The following is a 26,632-nucleotide window of genomic DNA, read 5'->3' as shown; positions in this document are numbered from 1 at the left end:
TTGAAAATAAACCCAGTAATTACTTTTATTTAGATGATGTGTTCCTTTTAAGTAAAAAAACAAATAATATTCTTTTATTTCTTAATATGTTAATAAATAGAAGAAGCTCAGAACGAGTTTGAATTAAAGAAACAAAGCGTGCAATAGTGTCACATTGACATAGAGGTAGTTGTCATTTATATAAATAATGTCATGGGTACAAGTAGTTGCATATGATTTCTTGTTGACACTTTGTCGTCCTTATCAAATACAGCAATTCTGTTTTAAAACAAGCCTATCCTATATGTCTGTAATTAATGGGAGGACAGTCACATTTTCTTACATACTGGAACCAGCTCACATTTTTGTAATTTTCATTTTCATTTTCAATTCATACAATGGATACAAACTAGTTGAATAACAAATACTTTCACTGGATAATTAGTTCTTCTTGAGAAACTGAAGATAAACCACCATCTACAACTCTTGCATGGTTCTATACAGTTTATATGTTGTCTTTCAGTGTCTCCCCTGAATCTGGTTCACCTATGTCCTCTCTATATCCTGTTGGACATGATCCTAGTGTTGAGTCTCTTGAAAAACGACCTGCTTTTGGACAGTTTAAGCTTTGTTTTCCAATCCTTGTTCTTCCTCTGGTAAACGCTGTCCCAGCTGTCCTCCTCCTCATCGCCCACCCAGGGGACCCAGGCACCTCCATTCATATGGGGGTCAGCCCGTGGGTCCTCTTTCGGATACCTCACCGGCACCGCAGTACGATTGTAGTAAACCAGCCTGGCTAAAAGCTGCTTGACAACATCTGGCCTCTGCTCAGACAGGTCAAAACGTTCATAGGGGTCTCCAGAGATGTTGAAAAGCCACACTGATTTGCGGGGCTGTGTGTGGCGCTCAAGGTTCCACCAGGCATTGGGAAAACCTGGAAGAATTTGCACTGGGGTCCAATCTCCATAACCAGGGTCCCCTGTCAGGAGCTTCCAGTCTCCAGCTCGTATGGAAGCCTGAATGGCTGTATTCCAAATCCCGTATCCTTTCTGCAGGGAGCCACTGCGTGCATGGTTGTACAGAGGGTCAATGTTGTGGAGGACTTCCAATCTGGGTGACTCTTTACCCTCACTGATGGCTTCCCAAACGTTATACCCATCCAGCCCCTCAGTCAATGATTCATTCCCACCTGCTAGTCCCACTAGTGTTGGGTACCAGTCAGTAATGTGCACCAAGGCTTTACTCACCCTCCTCTTCCTCCTCAGCAACGGACTGTGAACAAACCCCAGACCCCGGATGCCACCCTCCCAGTAGGTGCCTTTACGTCCTCTGAGCGGCCAGTTGTTGCCACCAGATAAAGGCTGGCCACCATTGTCAGTAGAGAAGATGATGACACTGTTCTGGTAGTAACCGTACTTGCGGAGAGCGTATGTTATATTACGAACGGCCTCATCTACAACTGAGACCATAGCAGCATACTTCCTTCGTGCCACATTTTCTAGCCCACGGTAAGGGTAGATGTACTCCCGAGGAGACTGCAGGGGTGTGTGAACAGCTTGAAAAGAGAGGTAGATGAACAGCGGCTGGGACTCAGGATCATGGGTTGCCAGGAGCTTGCGGACTCTCTGTGTGTATAAATGCGTGGAGTATTTTCCCTGCTGGCCCCAAGCAACCGACTCCCCCTCGTGGAGGTCAAAACCACACAGCCCGGGGCCGTCACAGGAGTCGTAAGTGTAGTAGTTGACACTGCCCGTTAAGGAGCCAAAGTAGGTGTCGAAGCCACGGCGAGTGGGTAAACACTCCTTCTTGTAAAAGCCCAGGTGCCACTTGCCGACCATGTGTGTGGAGTAGCCAAGCTCCTGCAGCCTCTGGGGGAGGGTGACCTGGTCGAAGGGCAGGCAGTTGGGCTGGCGGGGTCGGATAATAGAGTGCTGCAGGCCAGTGTGAATTTGGTACCTGTTAATGAGTAAGTCAGAAGGACGGATGTGTTATCAATAATTTCAACTGACAGTTACATTTTTAAGTATATAAGTTTCTAGGGTAAATTCATTTACATAAAATTAGTTTTTCAAAACAGGCTAATTAATTTATTGTTTGTGTAATTCATTTCTTGTTATTTAATTTGACTGTCTGGCACATAAATAACGACATCCCACCTATACGTATTTTATTCTGTATTATTTTAGGCTCTGCACATCCCTTATTCACCTGAATAGCTTACAAATGTAATGCACATGTATTTATAATGATATATATGATATATATGATATATATAATAATAATATAAATGGTTTAACACAATAACAAAAATGTGCAAATAAGTTGCAAAATCTTTAGACTTTACCTGCCGGTGACGAGCTGACTTCGGGACGGGGTGCAGATGGGTTGGATATAATAATTCTCCAGCTTCACTCCGTCCGCAGCCAGTTTATCCAGCGCCGGTGTCCTGATGTCAGAGCCGTGGTAGCCAATGTCATTGAACCCTTGATCGTCTGTCATGATGAAAATTATGTGAGGAGGCTGCGGCTTGGATGGAGAGCTTTCTCTAAAAGTTTGGTCGGCCTCGTTCTCCACCTGGTTTGGACTCATCAGGTCCCAGGTCAGGTACCCGAGGCTGAGCAGGCTCATCATGGAGAAACCCGTCAGAGCGGTCGTTGCCATGGTTTCTGTGACACTTTATCAGTCAAAGCAGTTTGTATTAAGGATCAAAATCATAAAATCCTCAGTGTGCGGGGCTCAGGATGAAAATATCCCCTTTCCTCTCTAAACCCTACTACAGAGCACTACACATCCGTGCTTGCTGACTCTCCAAACGGTTTCAGCCTCCTAGGAAAGCATTTCACTTGTGGTCCCATTAACCCCGCCCATTTGCCTTGCTGCCTCACTGAAATAACATCAGCCCCCCACCAGCACCCAAAAACACAGAAATGTTTATAGTACATCCAGGTGTTAATGGTTAGTTCACATCTCACCTAAGTAGACGCCAATATTTTATATAAAACTAAAACTGGATAATGTTCTACAAAATCCTATAATTGATGAATGTGTTTCTATTGCAAATTAAATTTTTTATTCCATTCAGTGTAAAGGCAGCTTTGAACAGGATTACATCATGCACCCTCCTCTTCATTCACATCATAGTCATTTGATTTCAGTGAAGCCCGCTGCTAACTTTGCAAACCACTCGACAGCATTGACCTGGTTTAGCTGTGACTGACAGAGGCTCTACAGAAAGGTCCCTACTCAGAAAAACCACAGCGTGTGGGGGAGATATGAGCGTCGGGCAGCTGTGGGGCCTCACACAATCACACTCACTGTTCCCCCGCTCCACTCCAATGCACTCACATACACTATATCAATTTCCCTGATGTTTTGAGTATGAGTATTGCAGACCTGAGGACGAAAACGGGACAGACTTCCCTGGTTCTGCTGATATCTCTGAGCGGGCGTCAAAGATCCACTTTATAAATCATCGGAAGGGTCACCAGGAAGCAGCGGGACTGCACAGCCTCAGCCAGAGCATCACAGCATCTCGTCTGTCGAATCAGTGCTGGTCTCACTGTGGAAGGTAGTGGACATAAAGGGCATTGATGATTGAAAGCTACCGATCACTGGTTGCGGGCTGCTGTTCAGCGGCAGAGAAAACTCAAAGCTGTTTGGTGAACGTGCCCAAAAGAGACTAGACATTTTTGATAATAATATGAGAAATGTCAGCCACCACAGCATGGAGTCTGTCAAACTAAGATAAACACGCAAAAAAAACTGTCTGGCATACAAGTATCTCCATTTCTTTGATGTATGACAACAAGCTGTTGTACTCAAGGCCTTTTTTGATTAAATAAGGATTAAAAATGTATATTTAATACTGTTTTGATTGTGTAAGAGAATCTAATATTTTCATTTGCTGTTTTTTTATTCTTGAAAAGGTCAGAATACTTTTCACTTTATTAACTGTTGAATAGCTCAAGGTCATTGAGGTGAAACACAAAAAATTGATTTGCTGGAGGTAAAACATCACACCTTGAAACTGTTGACACTGGGACTTGTGGGCATGGAGGTCGCCGAGCAGCCAGAGGGGGATCGAGCCTCCCGTAAAGAGCGAGAAGCTGGATGTTTGCCCAGCAGCAGGAGAGGCCTCTATAGAGCAAAGTCTCTGAGTTTAGGCCAGGTCAAGGCAGGAAACAGAGAGAAGGGAAAAAAAAGACTGAGGTGCACCTGAAGTTTTACACCCTCCTGTTTATTTATATGTTTATGGTTTTACTCGATGGAGGAGCTGACAGTGTTTGTGAGGAAAAAACACAGAAATCCAAGTCAACATAATTTAAATCAGGTTACGGTTAGGTTTAGGTTTAGGGCTAGGTTAAGGTTAAGCCACACTTAGGAGAAGGGACTCATCTGTTTTCTGTTGGTCAGAGGTGCAACTCACAACACCATGAACAAACACTCGCACACATACTGGCGCATATCGACTCACACAAGTACAAACACACTCACACACACACACACACACACACGTATCAACCTTAGCATGTGACCACATACTCGTGTTTATAAATTGATACCGCAGATTTTGTCCTATTGCCAAAATAAAGAATTCCACCATTAACCAATGAGAAATGGTTTGACGAAAATATTACAATACTCCACAGGTGGAACCTTCTTTGACCCCAAATATTGAACAAACACTGTGCTTGGCTCCCTGGAGGATATCTTCAGTTTCACTTGTTTGTCGTAACTTAGGTTGGGCTGCTGCTAAATATCAAAAATAAGCTAAGATAAAATAAATGATATACTATCTTATGAGAGTCAGCTGTCAATGGTCATGACATATCTAGAGTTAAAGTAAGTTACTGGACTTGAATGAATCACGGCCCGTGAGTTGCTGTTGACTCAGACGTGATTGAGTGGAAATGAAAGCCTGGTTACAGTTCACATTCTCAGACTCTTACTCCACTGCTCTTTTCATCTTTTCACCTCTTTGATCACTCTCTCCTGCCTCCCCCAAATGTAAATGTTTCAGTGACGAAAGCTTTCAGACCATCAGCTCTGAAGTGAACCTACTGAGGGAAAGTCTCCGAGTCGTGTGTGTTTGTGCTGGGAACATCTGTGGTGTGTTTGTTGTTTGTTCATTAGCCTCCTGATTTATCCACTTTCTTCCAGAGCGTGTCTGTAGTGTCGTGGGACTTTGAAGATTTAACTGCGCTTCCTTTTTTTCCACTGCCTAATTAAAAGCGGACGGATAAAAACACTTGTCAAGTGAATCATTTTATACTAGAGAGGCTCGTTCATAAAGATACAAAGGTAGTAGCAGCTCTATTGAAACCTTGTGTTGACTTCCCACCTCTTCTTCTCTCATAGACTCGGAACGAACACATAGAAACACCGATTTTCACCCCGACAACAGTTTCTCATTTTTACATCTCTCTCCAACCTGGTTCCTCCTGAGAAACCATGAAATGCAATTATGAGTTGAAAGGGAAGCAGAGACTCCGGGTGCCGCTGCCGCCGCTGCTGCTACTCTGTGTTGGTTGGCACCAGATGTTGGCTTTGGCTAAAGGAAGAGGTGCTGTTACTGAATACGGCTGCTCCCCTTCGCCTAGAACACTAACCCCTTTCTAATCAATGCCGCCCTGCCAGTAAAGCTGCACATTACTCCCCTTCTTACCCCAATTTTCTAATCTGAGAAAGACTGGAGGGAGGTTTTCTTTCTTCCGGTGTTTTCGACCCCCAGCCAAAACATTCACTGCAATAACAGCTCATCGCCCCTCTGCTATGAACAAAAGTACCTTTGTTCAACATGATATCATCCTTTCAACATCAGATCAGGGGTCATTTGATGGCAAACTCTCGTTTTCTCTCTTGCTTCAGCTTCAATATAAGCCCAAAAAAATTAAATGTAACTTTTCTTGTGCCCTAATTTTATGTATTTACAGATTGATGATTTCACCGAAAAACAATAGCCATAGGACATACTGTCGTCCACATTACTGCAGAGATTGTAATTTCCTAAAACTGAGAGCATAAAACGCTGTTGGTCCGGTAGTTTGAATACTCCAGGGCCACGTTGCAGTATAGACATGCAAAAATGCTTACATTTGTAAACGATGATGCAGTCACCTGATTGGTTCCTCCCATGACTCGACTAGAAGCGTGAAGGCAAAAAGTTGCTAATGCTGACTGTGGCTAACACTTCCACCTCATCGTTGTTATACTAAACCTACACTGGTTTACTTTTTACCATTGTTATTTCTCATACATTGGACTGCAGTCAAGATTATCTGCTTCCTGTTTACACTGGCATGCACATGCCCAGTGTACATGAATGGTCACATGATATGCACTTTCTGGTGTGCTAGTATGGATGTGGATTATTACACAACTGACGGACGGTGATCACTTCACTTACTAAAATGCATTAGTAAGGATGTAGCCTTCGTGGCAGCACAGTTGTTCACACATCCTGTGGTATCAGCTGGGACCTCACAGGTGAGGCGACAGTCTCGGACTCCAGTACTAGCCTCGGCCTGGGACTCTATGTTTGAGTTGGCTCGTGTGGAGCTGCAGTAGCAGCTGGGCAGGAAGGCCAGGCCCAACTAACACTTCATTACAACTCCTGAGCAAAGCCACCTGGATGAACATCTGCATGGGACCCAATGAGTTATCATCACACCAATCAGCCCACTTTAATTTCATGATTTGTTTTTGAGGATATTTACTAATTCATTCAAATAATGAGATATAAATACTTCTTAAAGGGTTTTACCCAAAATGGTTTTACAACTGCAACGACTTGGCAGCACTGACGGGTATGATACATTAAACTTACCTCAGCAATAACTAATCTCCGATGCTGTAGCTGAGGATAATTACCTGTAGAGTGATCGCAGATGTGAGAAGCTAAATGTGTGGAAGGTGAACAAGATTTATTTCCCATGAAACAGACTACCATTTACAAAGGTAACCTGTATAAATACAATGTTACTATGTAATATAACATGTCGTCAAAGCCAAGAGAAATACTTATTTTTTTCTCAAGGATGTACAGTCAGCCCTCTCCTTTGCCGCTTCACTTTGTTTTTCTCTCTGTAAAATCATATTTAATTTATGTCAAATTTAATTCAGCATAGTATGATGTTTAGAGGAGAAGTGGACTGAGAGAATAGCAAAGGTTAGGGTTAGTTTAGGTTAGGTCAGGTAAGGACAGGTTAGGATAGGCTAGGCTAGGTTAAGGTTAGGCTCAAGGCAAAGGTTAAGGTTAAGGTTAAGGTTAAGGTTAAGGTTAAGGTTAGGTTAAGTTAGGTTAGGTTAGGTTAGGTTGAGATTGTGGTAAGGGTTTGGGTTCAACAAGGTTGGAAGTCTCCAGGAAATCCATTAAGTCAATGTAATACCTTTTGAAGTCATGAAGACACAACTGTGTGTGTGTGTGTGTGTGTGCGTGTGCGTGTGCGTGTGCGTGGGTGTGCGTGTGCGTGTGCATGTATATTCATGTAAAATCAAGGTTGGTAAGACCCACCGAGCACTGACGTCGGGTTTGGATACACACTGCTTTCCTGGTTAGGCCTGATGAATGGGGCTCTTTCAGCCATTCTGCTCCTGCTGACCCTCCTCTTACCCAATACTCTCCTCTTGTGTGACCCAAGGTCTCACCAGCAACTCCCTCACATCTACTCCCTGGCAACCTGTTGAGCCCAGACACCTTTATCCGAAACCAACCAGACGAAAAGAAGGCGGTGTGCAAATAACTGTGATGGACGGGAGGCTGACCATCCTGGCAGCTTTGGAGAAGTTGTCCCTTTGATTGGATACTTTGTGGATTGTCCGGCTCTGTGGTTGGTGGATGTTTGTCCAACGTGATGAGATGTAAAGGCTAGAGCTGAGTCCAGAAACCAATAGCCACAAGAGAGAATGTTAAAACGGTAGCCAGAAGGGACAAGAAAAGGTGGTTTATTTTGAGACTTACCGGATAATAGTGGTGTTCAGTATGAGTCCGTGGGCTGTGTTGGCTCATGCTATTAATTTCTCACCTTTTAGTGTCGGCACAAAATCATCAAATGGGGGTTTGCTTTACTCACTATAGAAACCATGTGCCACAATTTAATTTAGCTTGAAGCATCTTTTAAAAGGACAGAATACAAACACTGTAAAAATATGATGAATCAATTTGAATATCTTTTAATCCATCCATCTGTATGTATTATTTATATCCACTCCTCTATGCAGTGGAGCGAAAGAGTCTCCATTTAAATTGTGTGAGCTTGGACTGAGGAAGAAAACAATCCGGAGCGAGTTCCAACTGAAAATAAGTTTATTTTCAAGAAATAAAAAAAGAGGTTTAAGTTTAGGTCCAGTAGTTTTTGCCTAAACCTGCCGGCAAACAAAAAAATAAACCTATGGACAGGGGTGAAAACCTAACCTCCTTGGTGAAATGGGGGTAATGAGGCGGACCAGGACCAGACATTTCACAAGGGGCCATCCGATGAGTTGCTTTTTAGAGTTTTGATTTTCCTCTAAAGCCAGAGGGTGTCATTCATTCTGAGCCATCGAGATCTGCCAGAAACCATAAAAACTTGAAACCAGAAAGTCCTGAAGAAGCAACCTTGAGGGAGACAGATCAGATGACTAATTTGTTATAGAGGTAATAGCCCAGTCCTTTCGAGTTGATCTAACCAACAGGACTGATCCAAATCCGTCAAGCCTTGACTGGCTGAAGGGAGTAACCTGTTTGATTTCCTTCCTGTGGCAGGATGTGCAACTGAACAGAGACATAGGAAATAGCATCTGAAAGTTACAGTTAAAATAAGATAAAGTAAAGTGATGAAAAGGGAGAGGAGTCTTTGATGGTTTTTATAAAATGAATCAATATAATCCTATGGCCAATGTGACAGGACAATGCTTTACTGGACCGGTTCTTCATTAAATTGTTTAAAAATGACTTAATGTTATATATTTGGTTGACTTGTATTCGGACATTATCAATAATGTTTACAACATTAAAACCCAGAGAAATCAACAACTTTATTAAAACAGAGCATAAATCACTTCATCCTGGCGCCAGGCCTGATGGGGGTGTTTGTATGGCTGGTTGCCGCCTTGTTGCACCACCGGAATACTACAGTTCCCATAGTGCATTGCAGCGGCAAACGAAACTACTTCCTCAGTTCAGAGTGCAACACGGATACATGCGGGTTTTAGTTTCCGAAGACATTTCGATTTGAAAGATGTTTCCAGTGTTAATATGAAAATCCTCCCAGTTGTTACTTCCGCGCGTGTATTTTTCTTCGTCCTCGTGTGTCGGAAATGTCCGTGAACGCATCACAGCACACGCTGATCCAGCTGATCCACCGACACTTGAAGGAGCATGGTTTCCCTGCAGCTGCAGAGGAGCTGGAGAAGCACAGCACACAGGTCACACACACACACAGACACACACACTCTCTCTCACTCACACACAGACACACGATCACACACTAACTCACACACTTGCCTTGCACTGATTCCCTGGAGACTTATCTTAACTTAAACCTAACCTTAAAACACGTGTTTACCTTAAGTTTTCATTATAGGGACTTGCTTTTTGTCCCCATAAAGAGGACAAGTCCCCACAAATGTGAACAGCTTTCGGTCCCCACAATATACAGCAATTCCTGGACCACACACACACAGACAGGTGATCAGACCCTCTCTCACCTGAGGAGATCACACATGAGAAATTGAAGTTGATAATTTGTGTCATAACAATTTTAGAGTTCTTAATATGCTTTGCAATAATTCCTGGAATGAAGACCCACGCTGATGTGATTAGTATCATTTGTGCTTCTATTGCTAGGACAGGTCTCCTAATATAAACACGAATAAATCAAGGTTGTGACCCACGTACTCAGATCTGCAGTTCCCAATAACCTGTCTAATCAGTGTGTGTTTAATTTCCGGATGTTTTTAAATTGTCTACAGGGGAACACAGACGTATCTGAGTCGTTACTGGACATCTACAGTTCGTGGTTATGGTGAGTGTGATGTCGCAATGTTTCTCTTCAGGAAGTCTGTAGCTGCAATGAGATTTACACTAAGTTCTGTTTTCCTGACAGTGACTCAAAAAAGAAGAAGAAGTCTGCCTCAGCCAAGCGCTCCAAATCCCAAGAACAAGGAGGAACTCCTGTCAAAGGTCCGACTCACTCATTTCCCCAAAACTGACTTTGAATGTGCAGTGCTGACAGTTAACGTGATTCTGGGCTTGAGATATTTTGAATAGTCACATGAAATTAGCATTTTATTTTTTTAATGATTGAAAATGTTTGCGATGAAACCATGGTAACTCTTTAAAGACCTTAAATTCAACAGTCCTGTCTAGCTTGTGTTTTTCCCTCCTTTTTTTTTTTTTTTTAAACGTAAGGATGCTTTAAAAACTTTCAATGTTTTAGAAAAAATTTTTCATCCAACCTGCTGGTACATCTTATTTATTCACTGAACAATAGAAAGAATCAGGTTGGGGCAGTTGAATACATTTTTCACCCATTATACACTTTTGTACATGTTTTTGTAGCAAAGAAAAAGAGAGAGAAACTGGGGACGAAAACAGAGACGCCCAAAAAGGTGAGATTTTATTTTTCGTTTTTAAATTTAATCTGTTCTTTATCTACAATAAGTTGACTGTGTTTTCCTCTTTTCCTTTAAGGCCGTGCCAGTGAAAAGAAAAAAAAATGAAGGAAAGTCTGTTGGAAGTGATGCCGAAGCCAAGGAATCAAAGACGCAAACCAAGGACAAAGTCGTGTTGGCTGGTGGAGACAATTCCGACTCTGACAGCAGCCTGGACGAAGAGAAATGGAAGAAACTGGTGCAGCAGTTGACAGGTGCGTGTGTGCGTGTGTATGTGTGTGAGAGAGAGAGAGGTTCAAGGGTTTGTGGTTGCATATGTTAAGAACTTTCGGCTGTGGGTGTGTTGGAGCCATACAGTTAGGGACTAGGTGAATCAAGATTGAACTTTCTGTATCCTCATGAACCATCTCCGTCATACCGCCCTGTAAAACCTGTGAGGGACTGAGTGGTAGTTGAACCCAGTGACAGAACAAACGCACACAACGTCGACACACAACTGTTGCGGCGAAGACTCTGAAGGAGCATTCCACCCATGTTGTATACCTAACAATACAATATACAGTTGGAGAGCGGTCACCAAAGAAGTACATAAGTATTTTGTGTGTTTCTGAACCTGCAAAATCACTCACTACTGTTCAATAACATTGTAACGAATTAGTTATGTGTACTCCACTTCAGATAAGTCATCTCCGCAATGACATTATTTTCTAACTTTTTTTTCAATTCAGATTTTACTGATCTGATCTCTAACAATGCTGTTATTTTTTTATATTGGGGATAGCAGCATACTGTTTAGATACATATGGAGTTTGAGATGTTCAAATGTATATAGGAACCATTTTTCTATGACTCATATTAAATGAGTCTTCAGCCACGGAGGTTGCCCACAAGTTCAAACTTCGGCAGCCCACATCTACTTCAATGGCAATCCGAGAAACCTGACATTTCAGTTCCACTGCTTTGACATAAGCAAATCGGCATGCCAAATGATCATTAAGATCTGTGACGTGCCGAATGACTCACAGATACTAAGGTTGAAACAAGTCCCACTTCACTGGAGCTAGTTATGGCTAATGTGTTGGTGTTAAAAGAGACATATTGGATGATGGAGAAGGTTAAGAGGAGTGGAAAGTGCAGGGAATGGTGGCAGGTGAAAAGACGTCTCACTTAAAAGGAGAAAGACCAGCAGTCGGAACAGAACCACCCATGAACGAACGTCGCCACAGAAAATGTATGTTTTCTTTTAAATGATGTTGCCACATGGCCGTGTTTGTTCAATGTATTCACCGTGTTTACCCTGTCCGCAGAGGATGACATAGCCAAGATTGACACCATCAACTCTCTGGATTCCTCTGCACCACAACCCAAGAAAAAGAGAGTCAGAAAACCCCGGACGAAGCCTCCGACAAAAACCAACACTCCCACTCTCACACAGAATGACGGGACAGTTGAAAAGAATGAAATAGAGACGCCAACAAATAACATGAAGAAGAGCAGTCCAAAGAAAAAGATGGCACCTGCTGCCTCCTCCCTCGCCCTGAGCCAAGAGCAAAGCCTCAACGTTGCTGAGGACACAGCGACTCCATCCAGCGTCTCTCCTTCAAAACAGACACCAGCGAAAGAGAAACGGAAAGCCATCGAAGATGATGAGACAGCATCTGAGCCCAGAAAGAAGAAAAAGAAGAAGAAGAAAGAGATGATTGAGGAGAAGGTGGAAGGGAATGCAAATGACACTGGAGGAGACGGACAAGAAAAAGAGAATGAAGAAGAGAAGGACAAAAGGAAAGATGCCACAGAGCAAGAATGTGTTGGCAAATCTGTGGAGGAAGAGAAGAAGACAAAGAGGAAAGAGGGGGAGAGGAAAAGGAAGGAGAATAAAGAGGAAGCAATAGAGACAAATACAAATGGATATGCTGTTAAAGAGGACATTTCTGAGCCACCAGAACAAGTAAAGAAACCCAAGAAAAATAAAAAGGAGAAAGCTGATAATGAGGAAAAACCAGGGCAAACAGCCGAAAACAAAAAAGTGAAGAAGAAGAAAAAGACACCTGAGGAAAATCCAGAGTTGGGAGCTGAAGAATTAAAAGAAAATACAGAGCAGACTGTTGAAAAGAAGAAAGAAAAGAAGAAGAAGACAGTGGACAGTAAGGAACATTCAGTGAAAAAAGAAGATAAAGAAACTATGGAGCAGATCACGGAAGAAAATAATGCAAAGAAGAAGAAAGATGTGGTTGCTGATGGTGAAGACAATTCAGAGCAAATAGTTAACAAGAAGAAAGAGAGGAAGAAGAAAAAGGAAAATCCAGAGCAGATAGTGGAAGAAAAGATAAAGAAGAAAAAGAATAGAGCTGATCATATTGATGTGTCGGAGCAGATTGCTGATGAAAATTTAACGATAACGAAAAGCGAGAGCTTTGACGGAGGGGAAACGCCAGAGCAGATGACTACAGTGAAGAAGAAGAAGAAGAAAAGGGACTCATCCTTGGAAAATAATTCTGCTGACGCAGATCCACTACCCCAACCAGTCTTTGAGACACCCAATCCTCCAACAGAGAAGAAGAGAAGTACGTAGATAAATCACACCAGTCGAGACAAAATATAACCTTTCTGTGTTTGTAGGTTTCTGTTCACTCAATCTACTGAACTCATTTGTCGTTCTCTCAGAGAAAAGCAAGTTGAAATCACCCGATGTCCTCGAGACGCCTGCAGGTTCAGTCCTAGACACGACGACAATAGAAACACCCACCATTGACTCCCACAAAAAGGTATCACAATACTGTACCCTGCATTAAATGTGTTATAAAACCCGTTTTGTAGACATGAACTCTGGAAAATGTCCAGAAAACTGCATCTGGACATTATCCAGATTTCGTCCTTTCACATATGAAGAACGCAGCAGGTGACGGATGGAGCCTGGGTAGAGAGGGCAAGGGGCTTGACGTCACGTTTAGATTCAGCTGCAGAAATAACAAATTTTTGTTTACAGCACATTGACACCAATGTCGGTCAGAAGCTCTTAAATCTCGTTTTTCTAAATTAGACGTTGACGTCTTCTATGTGTTTGACACCTTTTCCAAACAGAGATTTTTGTATTATTTTAGTTTTTTCTATTTCATATCAGTTGTCACATGTTAGAACCGTCATCGACCGACCCGCAAGCTCTTTGTGAATTTTGCAGACATTATCCTGATGCATTCTCCAGAGTTTTGAATAGGGAGCTGGAGAACGTCTGCAGCGACTGAATTGGACCTACATCTCTCTGGATAATTTCTTCAGTGCATGTCTACAAGCAGCTAAATTGATGTCATTGTTTGGGGCAAAATGAACACGCTTTCTGTGCCAGAGGATAACTCTTCAGATCCATTCATTTTCTCCTTGTCTGAAATTTTCCACAGAAAAGGAAATCCTCCAAGAACGCAGAGTCATGAAGACGTTCTTTCTTCATCAGTGCGCAACCACAGAATAAAGTCAACACATCCTTACCACCCAGTTACCATTCATGTTTTAATGGTTACAATGATCACTTCAAAATGGAAAGATGGATCACATTTTTTATTTTTTTTATTTGGGTACCTTTTTATTTGATTTGAAGTTTTTACTACACAAAATGTGGCATATTGTGCTATAGATGTCTGTGTTTGTTTTTTTTACTGTGTTTTGCATTGTGATTCCCATTTTAATGGCTTAAATATGGAGAAGGGGATTGTAACTGTTTAATTGAATGGATGATCCCTCTCAGGATATTAGTGATATTCATTCACATTGAGGTGAGTCGTATCTTTTGAATCTCATTCTCCTTCAGTCTACCATGTTAACCTAATCTGAACTAGAGGGGCCCTCAGAAAGTGGAATTTTTACAAAAAATAAGATGGAAATTGTGTTAAAAGTGTATTTTGGATGAAAGTTGCATGTTTTTTTTTAAGAATTTTGTAACTGTTTGATAAAGCCTTCATATGATCTCTGTAAATTATGCTTTAATACAAATTAAATGCTATAGATTTTGGAACCATGTCTGAAGTGTTGTTACGAAAAGTAGATGGATGGGTGGATGGATGGATAGATAGATAGATAGATGGGTAGGTAGGTAGGTAAGTGGATGTATATATAGATTGATCGATAGGTTGATGGATGGATAGATAAAATAGATGGGTTGGTAGGTAAGTGGATAGAAATATAGATTGGTGGGTAGATGGATTGGTGGGTGGATAGATGTATAGATAGATTGGTACATAGGTGGATGGATATATAAATAGATGCGTAGGTAGGTGGATGGATAGATAGATAGATAGATAGATAGATAGATAGATAGATAGATTAAAAAAAACATCTTTCTATACAATACTTAGTCTCCCATAAGAACCCGCTGGGTGGCGCTGCAACAGCTGTCAAAGGGGCAGAGGAAACAGAAGAAGAATGTCACAGCCAATCATCACCACTGGGGAAATACATCACTGATCACAACATGGCGAGCTGAGCGGTGTTTACACTCAGTCTGTGGCCGAAGCGGAGCAGTAGAGAGGATGTGGAGGCTGAACAGAGTTCGTCACAAAGCGGGTAGACAGGTCGGCAGCTCCGAGGAGGTCCGCCTGAAGAGGAGGGAGCACGAGAGAGGTTTGTTCCTAATGTCGCTGTGTTTTTAACCTCAAGTCCGCGGTGATGGTGAAGGTTCGAATAAAAAGAAGCTGAAGACCAGTTCACGCTTCTGTAACAGTTAAAGCTTATTTACAAGAAATGGAACCAGGCTAAACATACATTTTAAAAAACTAGTAAGTGTACGCGATATACAGTATTCACATGCTAATGGTAAACAAGCATTTGTTGCACAGTATTTGCTCAAATAAAGATTAAACAATCATCCACAGTCTTTAATACCAGACGACAACACACCACCTATATATAGCAATTGATTAGACTATACATAAATATAAATGCGTATTTTGTTTTATTTTTTAACACTAAACTGATGCATCCTACAGCGACTGTGACATTTGTGTAGTACACAATAATGACCACTTTCTCCATGAACTTGTCAAATTGATGGCTTGTAGAACATCTTGACAATCAACAACCAAGTATAAGCTGCTTTCATTAAACCGAAGTTTGTCCATGTTTGTTGCTGTAGCACTGAGACAGGCCCGCAGAGACAGACAGCTGGTGAGCAAGAGGCTCCTGCTGAATGAGGATGAGGAACAGCCGGAGGTCATCATGGACACCATGTCAGGAGAGCAGGTGACAGAGAGACGATAGATTGATTATTTGTCGGTATTTTTTAATAAATGAAGGATTGTTGGAGATTTGAACCTTGTGCTCAATTCTCCAGGACGTGGTCAGCTTGCTCCACAAACTTCAGCACAGCGGGCCTGAGAGGGAGACCCACCTGAGAGCCCTGAGCAACGCTCTCCGTGGCCCTTCAGCACAGCTCAGCTTCATCAAGTACAGTGGTCTTGCCGCATGAAAGCCCCTTTCAGACATGAAATCTGGGTCCAGACATTTTTGCCTCTTAACATATGAAGAACGTAGCAGGAGATTGTCAGGGTCACACACATTCACAACACCAATCGGGCTACTGGGTACAGCATGCAGGGACCAGGACATGACATATAAAACCTGGTGCGGATATCACACATTTTCTCTCACAGCACAGCAACACTGGAGTCGACTCTTATCACCAAAAGCTCTCGAATCTCGCCGTCTTTCCAAATTGACGTCTGCGTCTTCTTCATATGCCTTGTGCACATTTTCCTGCTTTATTCTTAGATGGGTTCCAGACATTTTTTGTGGGGGCTATCAGGAAACATTATGGAAATAGTCTGGACTTCAGTGCAGGTCTGAAAGCAGCTCAAATCATCTAAAGTGATGCTATTGTTTGCTTTTTTAAATTTCTATCATGTGACATGTCTGTGTATCTTTCTTCTTTTAAGGCAGGAGAATAGTATGCACCTGCTGGTCAGTCTCCTCACTGGCTCTAATGCTCAGTGCCGTCTCCATGCTGTCCGCTGTCTTCATGAGCTGTCTCACTCTCCCCACACCAATGTGGCCCCAGCCTGTCTGCCTGCCACCCCTTACCTGCTCACCTACCTGTCTGGCCAGAGCACCAAGTTCACTGTTAGTAAATACTCATAGCAGACAGTGTGTAATATTATCATCTTATCGTGAAGTTATTATTAGTTATTGTTTTATTTTGTGTGTGTGTGTATTCTTGTGTACACAGGAGCTGTGTCTCTACACGTTGGGTAACTTATTCCCGGACAGTGATATTGTGAAAGAGAAACTCCTGGCTCAGGGAATCATACCAGCTCTGGCCAGCTGCCTAGAGGTAACCAAACAACATTCATTGGTCCTTAACATAGTAAAAGCAGCTCAGCTGGAAGAGAGGAGTCCTTGCGGCTGAGTAGTTTCGATATAATCTAGTTTAGATGTAAAAATTCTGTTGTATTCAACCCAGTGCAGGACACTACTTCATTGTGTACTATGTCAGTAAATGTCAAAGAAAGTAAAATTCAAATCTGATTTTGATTATCACCTAAACTGGTTATTTTTTTGTGTCCAGAACCAGAGACATAATCTGTCTGTGGTGGAGGCGGTGGGGTTCACCCTCTCTCAGCTTCTGCAGGCCAAAGATGCAGCAGAGAAAATAATCCCGTAAGCCCTCTTAACTCTTAACTGCACACCAACTCATCTCTCAATTCTCAATTTCTACTGCTCTATTACAATTTATTTTAATCAATTATTTTGTCAGGCTTTACTGTCATTAGATGCTAAGCTCAGTTGTTCAATGCTCTTCCTCTGTGTCTGCAGGCAGGTCCTGGCCTCCAGTTTACCTTCCCAATTGCTATCAGTCCTGACTCCAGACCCAAACTTTGGCCTTGCACCTGCTATTGAGTGTGCGTGGTGTCTCCACTACCTGGCATGCAGGTAGGATATTCTCAGCAAGCGCCAACCGTCTGTTTATATTTACAGATAAAAAAAGATGTCATTGCTTCACAAACAATGTGATTTCACCGAACATAATAACAAGGATCTGCCTCATTTCTGTTCTTATCCTATCTGAAGCAGTGAGGACAACAGAGAGCTGTTGGCTCGAGGGGCCCTGCTGCAGTGCAGTTCTTTGTTATTGTCACTAGGTGATGCTGTCGCTGAAGGAAAGAAAGAAGAAGGAATGGAGTTGGTAAGGACGTTAATGGATCAAACACAGCATTTCATAATCTGTTTGTTCAGTTTAACTTCCTTGCTTTGTTATGGTTTGTTTGGTTTTGTTTGCATTCTTGAAACATAATGTGTTTCAGCACCTTTATCACAAGTATATCTTACGTTTTCATATTTTGGTTCATGTCAATGAGGTATGAAAATCAGCTTGCAGAAATTGAAACTTGTTTGAGGAAGGTAAATATTCAGATATTTATTTTAAAAAAAGTGTTTTCTTTAGGCAATAATGCCGTAGTATGCATTTAAGAAAGTGTTCTACTTGGGATCAGTTGTTGATAACAGCTTTTTATTTGAAAAGTCAAATGCTTGGTTGTTTCTTATCAGTATCAGTGTAGAACTACCTTTCGAAGTTATCAACCTCAACACATTTTTACCTGTGAGAACCACCTATACATGGTAAATGTCATTAAATCGCTTACGGTATAACCTGTTAATGGTCCTTTATGTGTTGTGCATCTTCAGCTGGTCTGTCCTGTGCTGCGGTGCGTGGGAAACCTCCTGTCCCTCTGCCCAGTGGACAGCCTGAGCACTCAGGTAGGCGACGTACGACTTGTGGCTGCTGTGTGTGTACTTCTTCAGGCCTACCCACACACCCAGCCAGCCTTGGCCAGGGAGAGCGCCTGGGTCCTCAACAACCTCACAGGTAAGACTGCTCTGTCACTGTTTCATGCAAAACCTCGTTTTTTTTTTAATTTGCGGGGAGGGTTTCTTTCTTTTCCCACCTATGGATAACTGGATTTATCAGGAGTGACTGTTTTAAACATGATTTATTTCAATGCCTTTCCCATCAATTTCTGTTCCAGCTGCCTCCAGTGATTTCTGCTCTGCTCTACTCTCTCTCAACTTGGTCCCTGGACTTATCCAGCTTCTGCCTTTCTCTCAAGGCATAAATACAATGGTAAGTGAAAGCAAAGGCCAAACTTTGCTTTTGTAATATTTCTCCACAGTGGCAGATGATGGTCACATTATAGTTTTTATTTGAGCCCTGTCTTCCTCACACTCTTGTACAAGGTTACACCTAATCTCACTGGTCTGTGTCATCTTGTCAGGTCCTCAGAGTTCTAGCAAACATCGCCCACAAAAAAAAAAAGTTCTGTGTCCAGCTGGCCCAGCTTGGATTGGTTTCCACACTCTGTGCAACACTTAAGATGGCTGACCAAGAAATGGTGACCCTCAGTCTGGAGGTCCTCTTCCTGCTGGTCCTCAGCACACAGCAGGTAAGGAAGGCTACATCTCTTAGAAGACACTGTCAAAAATGCCAACAAGTGTTGTTGTCAGTGCAAAAAGCAAAACACTACAGTTGAGTCTACCTCTATCTTCGATGTGCTGTAAACAAAAACATGTCTCTGCAGCAGAATTCATGCACCACATTCTGCCACAAATGTAAAAGGAAACCTCCATAAGATGTTCATGTCTGAAAATGGCCTACGTGAAACAACTAATGAGATTATGCCGATTAGCTTGTATTCATCACCTGGATCTGTAACATCTGTAACAACTGAGATCTCATAGATGCTGGTTGGTCTTTCCTTTTAGGTGGCGGATGAGTTTGTGAGGCTTGGTGGAGTTTCACTGTTAGAAGCCATTCAGTACAATAGTGAAGGAGAGATGAGGCGAAGAGCAGCATACCTCCTGGAGCACCACCTACTGACTCACTCATCAGACCTCACAGTAAGACTTTTATTCTTACAGATTTTTCCGTTTGTTGAATTGAGACGAATTCAATATACAATAATGACTAATTTGATCTGGTGTTTTGCAGGTGGACAATGTCCTGTGATGCTGAGTTCACACACATATACACACACACACACAGGATACAGTGAGTCCATGGGGACACACCTAATGATACAGGACAACGTCTTTATACTTTCACTTGTGTGTGCTGAGAGATAGATGCTATTTTTATATTTAACAATGATGATGTTTTACCATTGGATATCAGTGTTGTTAATAACTGCAACCATGAAGTAAAGTTTTTTTATCCCTCTAGATTTAACCTCAATCACAAAACTTTTCGTAAAATTGAATGAGAGAGTAAATAATTATATTTATGCACAATAATGTGACTATATGTATAACTGTAGAGGACATGCAAAATGAAAACTGACTGTAAATATCTGGAATGAGGGAGATGAAAACTACCTTTTTGTGATGCTGGTGATGATCATGGATTTTAGATATCAGCCAGAAAGGCCAATGCAATTTTACGTTTATCAAATATACTAATAAACATCTACAGGATAAACATGAAATTGTGGTTTTGTGATAATTTCTGAGGGTTTTTAGTTTTTAATCTCAGGTTGAGGGGTCTTGGTGAGCATCCCTTTAACCTGGAATGTGTGTCTTTGGACACGTGGCCCAGGGACACACACCCAGCAGATAGAGGGACACACACCCAGCAGATGAGGAACACACATACAGATGAGGGACACACCCAGCAGATAGAGAGAAGCACTCCTAGCAGACGAGGGACACACATCCAGCAGAGGGACACACCTCCACTTGCCAAGCTCTCGGGTACACAACTCTCCAAAAATGCTATTTCGGTTGCGACGGAAGATTTCCTCTGCCACACGCATCCGTCTGTGTGTGTTCACGTCGCTTCACCGAGGACTGTTTCACCAACAGAGCCCGGCATGAGGCTGGATTTGCGGCCAGGCTTCTGCTGAGAGACGGGGCACATCCCTCTGTAAAGGGCCGTGACGAAGAGCCGGAATTAAAACCCGTTAGTGACACATATCACTTTGATATTTGCTCTCGATCAAGAGTCGGTCTAAATATCTTCTGGATAAAATGTCAGCACAGGCGGTGTTGTAGCTTGTAGCACGTTAGCTCCTGCAGCTAAGTTGGGTAAAGTTGGCGCTGCTAGCAGTTAGCTAACTGTAATTTACACACATCAGAGCAGACGAGTCTTGCACCAGTCTGTTTACACTGTCTTCTTTTCTTTAACCCATAAAAGTCATGGTGTTTTTTAAACAACTTTAATCTAGAACCATCCCTCAAAGTTGTGTCTTCATCCAGTTGTTCGATCCAAATTAGCAGCAACTCGTGAAACCAGCTTGACTCGCTAACGAGGAGCTGTTGTTGTTTTCTAACGTGAATGGATGAAGATAAGTAATTGTCAGTGGGAGTGGATGTGATGGAGACGCAGCTCAGAGGACAGCTAGCTCCATGACATCCCCAGGCAAACACTCATCGTCCCTCAGACCAGCTATTGGCAGCACGTGAGGCACTGTGATCCACCCCCCTCTTGCTGCAGCGACTGATTCAAGACAACAACACATTGCTTTTCACCAGCAAGTTATTCATTGCATCATCTGCTACCATTTATTTTACTGGTGGATCCTTCAGCCAAGTCGCAAAGTTGTTACAGACACTCGTGTGTGTGAATCCAAGTCTGACTATCGTTAAACAATTACATTTAAAGTTTGCTTTGCTGTTGTTTTTAGGTCTGCAAAGCCACGAGTCTTCAGATGTTCCAACATGACACCTTCAGGAGACATAAAATAATGCTTCATCATCCACATATACTTGTTGTTTTTGTTTATAATATTAATATTGTTTACACTTTAATTTTCTAAATAAAAGACTAAGTAATTGCTTTTAAATTGGCCGATATACTGGTAAACTGAAGGTAAAACTAGATTCCATTTATAATGACATTTCTTACTGCATGGTTGTCAAGGGTCCATGAAATCAGTACATTTTCTGATTGAATATAGACAGGAGTCATTGGAAGGGCTTTGTACATTTTGCAGGAATATAAATTGTAGTTGTCTCAATATAGTTTTTTCACCGAACAGTCTGTCATCACTGTAACACAGCAAATGTATCCTTTATTCGACCAGTAAGGTCCCATATAGATACAAAATGAAAATTAAATAAAGCTTTCCTCATTTAACACAATGAGATCATCGCTGGCTTCAACCCAGGGAGACAGTTCTGTCAGTGTATTCATGTCCCTGTATATACACACACATCGCAGTAGGATTTAGCTCTGATTTAGTGGCTGTAGTGTGGAACAGCCTTGGCCTACAACTTCCCAAAGTGTTCGGCTCCTCCCCTTCATGAAGAAAAAAAGAAAAAGTCTCAAATTTCCTCACTTCCTCTTTCCACCCTCAGCATTCTCTTCCCGTTATCTTTCACACTCCTCCTCAGCCTTACAACAAAAACAAGGTGGGTCACTTCATGTTTTTGCTCAAACCCCTGCAATCTTCTGCACACTATGTTTTGCCTGCAGCACTGTGGCCTGTCTGGAGTCATTCTGCTTTGCCACAGTATTCATCTGGTTCGATTAACTCTTGCTCTCTCCTCCCACGGCCAGACACAGCGTATATAGTTTTACTGGCAATGGAGGGCCCTGAGCCAACAACTAGAGCGACAGCAACAGGACAAGATGGGAACCATGAGGCGGACCAGGAGCTGCTGATGACCAGCAAACCTCTGCATCGATTTATCACGAAGGAGCCCAAGGTTCTTGGGGTAGGACATCAAACATTGCAGAGCCACACAGAGCTGAGATCATGGACAGTTATAGTCACTCATGCTTTACGTGATATTCATCAGTAGATTTACACAGAGAGCCACGGGCACAAGTGTCACTCTGCTGTAGGTACAGTCAATGCCTCCTTCCTCTTCTCCTTTCTAGATTGTCATTCTGATCTGTGGCTGCGCAGAGCTCCTGATGGGATTTCATCTGGTGTCTGAAAGTGTGCAAAACTCTTGTGCAATCTACATCCCCTTCTGGCAGGGAATTCTGGTACCTAACACTCAAGTGTTTGCCAGTGACATGCTGAAAATGGAGAGATAGTGTACTTGAATGGTAGAACATTCACTAATAACCAATTCAATGTATAGTTAAGAGAAGTACCTAAAATCCCCTGAAAACTGGGTTACCTTTCTGTAATCTTTCCAAGATTAAGATGCAAAGTTTTATACCACTCTTTTATTTCATGTATGGTAATGGTGAAAGGACAAGCAACCAGTTTTCAAGCTTTACATGAAGACTGGAAACGGGAGTAAAACATTTAGCCTGGCTCTGAAGGAAGATAAACTCTGTCTACCAAAGCGGACAACACATCACATACATTTCTCTGCTGGTTGTCTGCCAACCTCACGATGATATTAAACATGTTTTAGTCATAGCTTCCAGACAAAAAAAGTGTCAAATGTTGGTTCTGTACTGGAAAATACACTTTCCAGTACAATTTTACACAGTCTTAAACTTGATGTGTGATCTACGATGGTATGTCCTGCAGTTGTCAAAATATATTTGTGAACAGGAGAACATGATGCTCATGGTGTTTATGTTGTGTTTTTTTAAGTTTCTTGTCTGTGGAAAACTGTCTATCTACACCGAGATACATCCATCCAAGAAGATGGTAGGCATATGTCCTAATAACGATGTATTTTATTGTGTCGCCCATCAATCTTTCTTTCTTTTCTCAATGACCCATTTCATTTTGTCGAACTCATCTTTCCCAGGTGACTGTGTGTTTGGCCATGTATGTGGTTTCCATCTTAGGGGCTGTAATCTCCATTGGTTTCAGGATGTACTACTTATCCTATCAAAGCTACCTTAAATACATGACAAGACGCGCAGACGACAACTGGGCCAGAGGCAGAATGGTAAGTTACAGCACGATTGGTTGGTTGGCTGGTTGGTTGGTTGGTCGGTTTGATTGTTGGTTGTTTTGACTAAAGAGATCGACATTGACCCCCCCCCCCCCCCCTTCACTTTCTATCACTTTAGGAACAGCTGTTAGGTGTTGAAGGCTTGCTGTTCACGTCCTCTCTGTGTGTGGCAGGGATCCTCATCTTCTTGTCTTCTGTCGCACGTTTAGCACTGAAATCGACAAACACGCAGGTAATGCTTTTTCTTTTCTTTTTTTCGGAAATTGTTTCTAAAATAAGCGTTGCCCACTGAGATTAGAATTGAACCTTTTTTTGAACCAGCACAGAAGTTCCAGACAACGAACACAAATGAAAAAGTTAATATTAGAGCTATATTTATCCATTCATTCGGGAGCAGGAGCCAATCCCAACTGACATTAAGTGAGAGGTGGGGTACACCCTGGCCATGACAACAGTGTATTGCAGGTATAGACAGGTATAGACAACACATAGAGTCAAACAACGATTCACTCTCACACCTACACGTATGATCAAATTACCGTCTCCAATTAACCTAACCCCAATCTGCATGTCTTTGGACTGTGGGAGGAAGCCTGAGTACCTGGAGGAAACCCACACAGACACAGGGAGAATATAAATAGAGACCCAGGTGGAACAGGGATTCAAAGCAGAACCAACTTGCTACTTTTTGGTGCCCTAAACGTTTGTTTTCCTCCTCTCACATAAATATGATCCCCAGATGCGGTTGATAGTGTGAAATTGAGACTTAGCACAGTAATATCAGTTCGACTCACAAGGTCTTTCATATCATAACTAGAATCTTAGTATTTTGGCCTTGATTGGCAGCAAAAACATTTAGGTCCAGACCGACAACATATGACAGAAAACAAAATATATAGGTCAGAATTAATTACAAATGCTTACTTAAAATAATGAATACAATTTCTAATACAATCTTGTATCATATTTCATCATATAAACAAACTAATTTAGACCTAAAAACAGCTCACACATATAAAATAACCAGAGACATCAGCAGCCAGAGGAACCCAGATGTCATTGATCACAACAATATCTTATACCAGTTTTGTGTCAGTTATCATTTCATCGCCTTCTTGTTTCCCTGCTCTCTAACCGGTCTCCACTTCAATATCTCCAACAGGTTATTGTCAGGTGCATCCCGGCGCCAGCACAGAGTGACGCAACACCGAACTAAGATCAGTCTTTTCCAATCATTAGTCTACTAATATTTCATATTGTTTTCCTGCAGTTCACGTAAACATATCACAATTCTCTACAATATATTACATGTGAATGATACACCACCTAGTGGCTTATATTGTACGGTACATTACAACTTGACAGTATGTGTAACAGTGTATGTTGTTAGCACAGATGTCTGACAAAAAAGAAATGCATTACTAAATCACAGTTGCTTTTTGTAAAACTTTTTTTGAATCCACACATTAAGGGGAACACAGTTACTAATATATCAAGGGAGGCTTAAGTGTACTTACTGTATAAACACTTAACGTTATTACATTAACCACACTGCACATTAGACTTTGAATCAAAGCCTGAAAGTTAACACTCTTACACAATGTTATATTACCTCATGTTATAGTGATAGGTTTAAAGGGAAGACATATGTTTACATTGGAGTAAGTAGGTGTTAGTACCTTTTGTGTTTGCTCCACAATCACATGAAATCCAACCATGAAGGTTTTTAATCTAAACACATCCCCCCAGTAAGAGTTTCAACAATGTATTGTGGACACTTTGATATTTCTGATCAGCAGCATCATTAATACAGTATTTTCGGTGTTTGGGCCGACTCTGATCCAAACATCCTCTGTGTGATCCCCTTATGTACATTTAGCCCAAAGACAAATAATATACAATCATAATCAAAACAGCATTTGGTATATCGGAATAGATTTGGGTTAGAATCTGCTTGCAGATTGTTCATGATCATTGTTAGCATATTCCTAGCTTAGCGTTTGATGTATATGTTTATATAGTTCAACATGTTCGACATGACTGTGATATACTGAGCCTAACTGGAAACCTGTTTCCATCTTTTGCCTTCGAATGTCTGAAGAACAGATTTGGGCGGGGGTCACTTTTCAAGTAGCTTTAGCTCTTAACTATATTTGATGCAATAAATGTGATGTATGTTGTTTGTTTAATACAGAATAAAAGAAAAACTGATGCTCAGATTGATGATCATATATTTACTCACATATAAATTGTTATGAATGGACAGCACTGATACAGTGTACCGTAGTAAATGGAGGACAGTAGGTTTTTACCTACATGACCACTTAATAATCATTGATTCTAACATCCCACACGCAGTTATGTGAATGTGTGCATTTATAAATTACAATAGTTTGACATACAGATGAAAAAAAGCTGATCAGCAGAAGCATTGCCTGGGTTTGTCCATGTGTTTTTCAAAAAACTGATTTGTGCCATTCAGACTCTAGACCTGTGGTTGACGTTTCTAAATGCTTTCATTATTTCTCCACAGCTATTGTGTAAGCACGTTGGCATCAAATCTATTTCCTTTTCAGACTCCATTTCAACCAGCAAACAAGACTTCACTCCACAAGCACAGATCAAATTATTTTTGCTGCAGGTGCAGCATTCACAATAAGGGTTTCTACAGGTATCAACCAGTCAAATTTTAAACTTAAATGTAATGAATGGACTTTAAGACATGTCAAGTAAGACAGGAAATATCAGAGTCCCAGAATTAATTACACTTCCCCATAATTGTAGATAAGGTGAAATAGTCTATGAGAGAATAAACTTTTAAACGCCATCTCTCACACTACATGCAGAGACAGTTTGTACCTTTAGTCATTCCCATAACGAGGCCAAGTGTACTGTGATCAATTCTGACCAGGGTGTTAGTGGACTATCATTTATCAGTTCCGGGATTTTATTACAGCTTGCTAACATCTAATATCATTGAGAAAGTGTTGCAACACACACACCTCACAAACTATGCATGATGCCAAAAAAACAGAAGCATCAAAATGATAGTAAAAAACGTAATTAAGACCTACCTCAGGTTCAGGTTCAAAAATGTTTAAAATTGAAATATCAATAACCCAAGTAAGTTAACGTTCAGCAAACCAGAAGTTGAAAGAAGTGAAAGCCTACCAAGTCCTAACCCCCCCAACACATTATATAATACACAAGTATATGT

At 41.6% G+C, this 26,632-nt stretch overlaps 4 protein-coding genes across 6 annotated transcripts; 3 read left to right on the top strand and 1 right to left on the bottom strand.

Moving 5' to 3' along the window:
• Positions 1-536: 536 nt before the first annotated feature.
• On the bottom strand, positions 537-2,640 carry arsia (arylsulfatase family, member Ia). Its single transcript, XM_053428818.1, has 2 exons — positions 2,324-2,640; positions 537-1,935 (listed from the first exon to the last, which is right to left on the bottom strand). The coding sequence occupies exons 1-2, from the start codon at positions 2,638-2,640 to the stop codon at positions 537-539; spliced, it is 1,716 nt and encodes a 571-aa protein (XP_053284793.1).
• A 6,489-nt stretch (positions 2,641-9,129) lies between these two features.
• On the top strand, positions 9,130-14,578 carry LOC128445915 (DNA ligase 1). Its single transcript, XM_053428817.1, has 8 exons — positions 9,130-9,384; positions 9,931-9,983; positions 10,065-10,141; positions 10,520-10,569; positions 10,652-10,826; positions 11,880-13,136; positions 13,237-13,337; positions 13,968-14,578. Exons 1-8 carry the CDS (start codon positions 9,277-9,279, stop codon positions 13,998-14,000), a joined length of 1,854 nt encoding a protein of 617 aa, XP_053284792.1. The 5' UTR covers positions 9,130-9,276; the 3' UTR covers positions 14,001-14,578.
• A 428-nt stretch (positions 14,579-15,006) lies between these two features.
• Positions 15,007-20,033, top strand: tmco6 (transmembrane and coiled-coil domains 6). 2 transcript variants are annotated; one of them, XM_053428816.1, is made up of 13 exons: positions 15,007-15,183; positions 15,695-15,801; positions 15,893-16,005; positions 16,494-16,677; positions 16,784-16,888; positions 17,123-17,214; positions 17,371-17,487; positions 17,629-17,740; positions 18,241-18,421; positions 18,582-18,676; positions 18,828-18,995; positions 19,315-19,449; positions 19,541-20,033. In XM_053428816.1, exons 1-13 carry the CDS (start codon positions 15,093-15,095, stop codon positions 19,556-19,558), a joined length of 1,518 nt encoding a protein of 505 aa, XP_053284791.1. In that variant the 5' UTR covers positions 15,007-15,092; the 3' UTR covers positions 19,559-20,033. The 2 variants fall into 2 exon arrangements, with proteins under 2 accessions (XP_053284791.1, XP_053284790.1); XM_053428815.1 differs by having other exon boundaries at positions 17,626-17,740.
• Positions 20,034-20,177: 144 nt separating this feature from the next.
• LOC128445913 (uncharacterized) lies at positions 20,178-25,632 on the top strand. Of its 2 annotated transcripts, XM_053428812.1 has the most exons (8): positions 20,178-20,298; positions 21,904-21,957; positions 22,106-22,263; positions 22,430-22,540; positions 23,106-23,162; positions 23,266-23,409; positions 23,534-23,647; positions 24,578-25,632. In XM_053428812.1, the coding sequence occupies exons 1-8, from the start codon at positions 20,184-20,186 to the stop codon at positions 24,629-24,631; spliced, it is 807 nt and encodes a 268-aa protein (XP_053284787.1). In that variant the 5' UTR covers positions 20,178-20,183; the 3' UTR covers positions 24,632-25,632. The 2 variants fall into 2 exon arrangements, with proteins under 2 accessions (XP_053284787.1, XP_053284789.1); XM_053428814.1 differs by lacking the exon at positions 22,430-22,540.
• Positions 25,633-26,632: the final 1,000 nt, after the last annotated feature.

This window comes from Pleuronectes platessa, chromosome 8 (genome assembly GCF_947347685.1).
Source record: "Pleuronectes platessa chromosome 8, fPlePla1.1, whole genome shotgun sequence".
In the NCBI taxonomy this organism is placed as follows: Eukaryota; Metazoa; Chordata; class Actinopteri; order Pleuronectiformes; family Pleuronectidae; genus Pleuronectes; species Pleuronectes platessa.
Note: the sequence above shows the minus strand (reverse complement) of the source record. Positions and strands in the feature narration are given on the sequence as shown.

Bases quoted from the DNA above. Each gene is read 5' to 3' on its own strand.
- LOC128445913 (XM_053428812.1), top strand. From the start codon at position 20,184: ATGAGGAACACACATACAGATGAGGGACACACCCAGCAGATAGAGAGA. The intron at 22,264-22,429 runs GTAGGACATCAA...TCTCCTTTCTAG, and splicing joins AGGAGCCCAAGGTTCTTGGG to ATTGTCATTCTGATCTGTGG. The intron at 23,410-23,533 runs GTAAGTTACAGC...CTATCACTTTAG, and splicing joins ACTGGGCCAGAGGCAGAATG to GAACAGCTGTTAGGTGTTGA.
- LOC128445915 (XM_053428817.1), top strand. From the start codon at position 9,277: ATGTCCGTGAACGCATCACAGCACACGCTGATCCAGCTGATCCACCGA. The intron at 9,984-10,064 runs GTGAGTGTGATG...TTTTCCTGACAG, and splicing joins ATCTACAGTTCGTGGTTATG to TGACTCAAAAAAGAAGAAGA. The intron at 13,338-13,967 runs GTATCACAATAC...AATTTTCCACAG, and splicing joins CCATTGACTCCCACAAAAAG to AAAAGGAAATCCTCCAAGAA.
- arsia (XM_053428818.1), bottom strand. From the start codon at position 2,640: ATGGCAACGACCGCTCTGACGGGTTTCTCCATGATGAGCCTGCTCAGC. The intron at 1,936-2,323 runs GTAAAGTCTAAA...ACTCATTAACAG, and splicing joins AGTCAGCTCGTCACCGGCAG to GTACCAAATTCACACTGGCC.
- tmco6 (XM_053428815.1), top strand. From the start codon at position 15,093: ATGTGGAGGCTGAACAGAGTTCGTCACAAAGCGGGTAGACAGGTCGGC. The intron at 16,889-17,122 runs GTAACCAAACAA...TTTTGTGTCCAG, and splicing joins CTCTGGCCAGCTGCCTAGAG to AACCAGAGACATAATCTGTC. The intron at 18,422-18,581 runs GTAAGACTGCTC...TTTCTGTTCCAG, and splicing joins GGTCCTCAACAACCTCACAG to CTGCCTCCAGTGATTTCTGC.